This window comes from Gossypium arboreum, chromosome 10, assembly GCF_025698485.1.
Source record: "Gossypium arboreum isolate Shixiya-1 chromosome 10, ASM2569848v2, whole genome shotgun sequence".
In the NCBI taxonomy this organism is placed as follows: domain Eukaryota; kingdom Viridiplantae; phylum Streptophyta; class Magnoliopsida; order Malvales; family Malvaceae; genus Gossypium; species Gossypium arboreum.
This window is the reverse complement of record NC_069079.1, coordinates 31,031,531-31,035,920: the sequence shown is the minus strand read 5'-3', so window position 1 is coordinate 31,035,920 and position 4,390 is coordinate 31,031,531. Positions and strand designations below refer to the sequence as shown.

General features: G+C 31.1%; 1 protein-coding gene across 1 annotated transcript; it reads left to right on the top strand.

Annotated features, from left to right (window-relative positions):
- Positions 1-2,602: 2,602 nt before the first annotated feature.
- LOC108488638 (transcription repressor OFP1-like) lies at positions 2,603-3,985 on the top strand. The gene has a single exon (XM_017792930.2). It carries the CDS (start codon positions 2,821-2,823, stop codon positions 3,862-3,864), a length of 1,044 nt encoding a protein of 347 aa, XP_017648419.1. The 5' UTR covers positions 2,603-2,820; the 3' UTR covers positions 3,865-3,985.
- The last annotated feature ends 405 nt before the right edge of the window (positions 3,986-4,390 follow it).

Sequence of the window (4,390 nt, the reverse complement as noted above, 5' to 3'; positions counted from 1 at the left end):
TAAAAAATAAATAATGTTTTAAGATTATTTTTATTTTTAAAAAAATTATGTAATTTCTTTTGAAGTGTAACAAGTACAAGTACATTACATTTATAAATACAAGTTCGAGTAACCATAGTATCAAACTATCACAAATAAACTATCCGAGTAATCACCAAGTAGAATTAAACTATTATAACACAAAAAGACTAAGTGTTGGAAAATAATTATTGAGTGATGAATGATAATTGTATCTCTTGATTTAATATTGCATTTTCCATACAATTGTACCTTATGAAAAAATGTATCTCTTGGTTTAATACTGAACTTTTTCATTCATTGTCTCTATTTACTCATGTCTATTAATTTTTCAATAAATCTCTTCATTCATTTCCTCTCCTTCAAGTTAGGAGATTTCAAAAATATATCATCAAAACTATCAATATAAAAAAACAATTCCTTCTAAATTCATTTCTCTTGGTAATAGAAAAAGACAAGATTGTGTTCGATTGATCATTATTATTGTGCTACTACTGTGATCGTTTGTTGTTGTATCTTAGGAGACAAACGTCCTATATTACTCAAAGCACCGAAGAGAGGACGAATCTTTCTTAAAGAAATTGTTTATACAGGCCTCGACAAAATTCTTCTTCTAATTTTTAACTTTATCCGATTACAAGTATTTTGTTATGTTACTGCTACTGCATTGTATTGTATTATCATTGTTACTGACATATTAATACTACATACGATATTAAATTTACTTACACTAAGAACTAATACAATTCAAACTAAAGCTAACAAATTGGAAGTAATTAAAATAAAACAATTATATATGATGGGACTTAATGGTAAATTTGAACCCCAGGTATACTAGTGGTGGAAAGTATCAACTCCATAAACGGAGTTGAAATCTTACTATAATAGCTTGTATTTTTACTTAATTTTTTAAAAGTTACTCCTTCCTTTTAAAAATACTATCATTAATTTAAAAGATACCTATATTTTTTACATAAATTTTTCCTTCCACTCAGATTCTGAGTGTTTCTTATTTCCTTTTGTTGGTTCCATTTTGCTCTTAATCTATTGCTAAAAACCCGAAAGCGAATTAAAGTGGGGGCTAAAATGCTTCACTGGATTGACTCAACTTATTTTAGTTCGTGCTTAAATTAAATAATTGAAAACATTCGCTTATTTAAATTTAATTATGAAAATATATTTTAACATAAAAATTATTTTTAAAATATTTTGACATTTTAAATAGTAAAACCAAGTCATGGATCTGTACTCCAAAAAATTTAAACTTTTTAAAATTATTTTAAAATTTTTTATATGTTTTTTTTCTTTTGGAATATATATTAAATATAAGGAACATATAAGTGAAATTTAAAAATTTCATTAGGATGATCACAAATGTATATAGGCTTAAATAATAGTATAAATGATATATATATACTAAAACATTATATATATTGAAACCATGTAAAAATAAATTAAAAATATTAAAAATCCTGTCATATGTGTATGTGTATGAAAATAATAAATTTAAAATATAAATATGTATTTAAAAATACCATACAATAAAGAATAAAATCTATAATTTAAAACTAATTAATTATAAAAACATATGAAATATGTATTATTTTAAAATAAAAAATTTAGATTAAATTATGAGTAAAATAAAATTTGAACACATAAATATATTATGTTAACAATATTAAATGCGCTACAATTATTTATGATGGTATTGTCAGCAATTTGTATATTAATATAAAATGCATAAAACAAGCTTTAATTGAGTGGTAAATTTAAAGTTTTATTAATCCTATAAATGAAGATTCAAATATGCATATTTTTATTTTTTAACAAAAGACTAAATTACTTCTTAATACTATGACCTATTTAATTATGGAAAGATATTTTAATAATTTAATTGACCGAATTGGTAATCCGATTGAAGGTGTTTAATAAATAAGTATAGTAAAAAAAAAAAGAATTAGAGCAACTTAGAGTAAATATGAATGTAAATATGTTGGACAGCTTTATAAACGTAGAGCAGAGGTGGAGAAGGCAATTCTCGTCTGCACCCTCACCCCACTCCCTTCCCATCGTTAACTAGTTTACGTGGCAGTTACTACAGATATGGAGTTTGTGGGGGGGGGTTTCTTCATAACTTACATCGCCACCCTCTCTCTCTCTTCAAGTACAACTGGTGGGGGATTATTTTTCCTTTTTCTTTCACAACACTAATCCCTCAACAACACATGAATTAGGCAAATGAGTAATTGATATTAACAAAGGATAGGGCAAGACTATACTACCACGAATTTGGCAATACTAGATACAGATATTAACACAAGATGATTAAAACATAATGTTTTGGAACATAACACAAACAAATTATTAGTTTGTTACCAACACCAACACCAACACCAACACCAACACCAACACCATCCTATTCTTTTTACAGAAGGGTTAGGGCAAGTAAGCTATTTTTCTTAAGATTTTCATAATGGGTAATTGATTAGAAGACATAAACCAACCACTGATTTTGTAATGGTAGTACGAAAAACATAGATGCTAGGGCCCGTATAAAAAGTTCCTTAAATGAAAAAGTTGGGAAAGAATAAGAAATTAAAGGATGGTAATGATGATACGTCTATAAAAACTTGTTCCCTGTTTGGTGATTAGTGATCATAAACAACAGCCCAAGTCAGTTAATACAATACCCCACTCTTTTTCCTTTGTTCCAACCTTCTTTTTCTCTCTCTCACCCTCCAATCTCCTTCAAATTCATTCTCAGTCCTCCCATCTTTTTCCCATTACAAAGACACAAGTTTGATGGGCAATTACAGGTTTAGGCTATCTGATATGATGCCCAATGCCTGGTTTTACAAGCTTAAAGACATGGGCAAAGGTAGAAACCATGGCAATACTACCGTTACCAATAATCCTTCCAAGAAAAAACAATACCCCATATCTCCCTCTTCATCAAAACTGAAGCAACCCCACCATTTTTATCCTAGAAAATCTTACTACTTCACTAGAGACCTTATCCCCAGTGATGGCTTCTATGTTTCTCATGCAAACACCAATTCTGCAGGTTCTGACCCACCCAGAAAATCTTCTCAGAAACGATCCAGGAAAAGAAATACGGTTGTTTCCTCCGGCTGTCGCTGCCGTGCCACACTCTGGACTAAGCCTGATTCTCCACCGCAATATTCAGCTTCTTCCTCTTCTGACGACAGCTCTTCGCCGCATGAATTCAGGTCTGACTGCATTCTCACTACTCAATCGTTCGATAATATGGTCTCCAGTAGCTGCAAACTCATGAATTCGGAAGCTAAGGATGATGATTGCAAGTGTTTGGTTAAGAAATCCGACAAGCTAGACGAGTTCGACAACTTGTCTCAACTTCAACTCCCTCGGATCATAACCAAGCCGGTTAATATGAAGAAGAGCAACGAAGCAACCAAGTATGGTATGAGTTCAGTTAAATTCGAAGGTGATGAGAACAAGAAAAGCAGTGGTGGTAGGAAATTTGGAGTGAATTCCCCAGGCGTAAGGCTGAGAATAAATTCACCGAAAATCGGAAACCGGAGAATTCAGGGACATGGTCGGAAAAGCATGTCGTCAAGTTCAAGCGGCAGCTCAAGGAGGAGTTTGTCGGATAGTCTGGCGGTGGTGAAATCGTCGTTTGATCCTCAGAGAGACTTCAGGGAGTCGATGGTGGAAATGATCATAGAAAACAACATCAGGGCATCCAAGGATTTGGAAGATTTGCTTGCCTGTTATCTCTCTCTCAATTCTGATCAATATCATCATCTCATCATCAAGGTTTTCAAGCAAATCTGGTTTGATATGAACGATGTCCGCTTGAAATAATTTTCTCCTTAACATAATATGTATATTTTCTCCTTCAATCCTCTTCACTTTCTTGTCATTTACTACTACTTTTTTACCAATCAAATTATACGTAAAATTACAGTTGAATAGAAGTAAGAAATTCAATAGGTTGGATTTTTTTTGGGTTGCTCTGTTTTACTCTGTCATTATTTGTCTGACCTATTGAAACTTGGGATCATTTCTTTTACAAAAAGGGAAAAGGGGTCTCAATAATTGTAGGGATTGAGTTAAGTTGAAGGCCGAGATAAAAAAAAAAAAAAAAAAAACAATAAGCGGTAAGGGGATCAAAATGAAAATCTTTTATGCTAAAAGGGTTTAAGAGAGGCCAAAAATATAATTTCAGCAGAATTATCGAAAATGAAAAAAGGAAAGAGCATCTAATGACAACAGAATCCATAGAAGACATGCTTTTATTTTAGTGCTTTAATGATATATTTATTTTCCAATATCTCCTATAATGGAAAATCTGAAAAAATATTGCATTGAGACAGTTGAAGTCGTAAAA

Excerpts from the sequence above, each read along its gene's own strand:
- LOC108488638 (XM_017792930.2), top strand. The coding sequence starts at position 2,821 with ATGGGCAATTACAGGTTTAGGCTATCTGATATGATGCCCAATGCCTGG.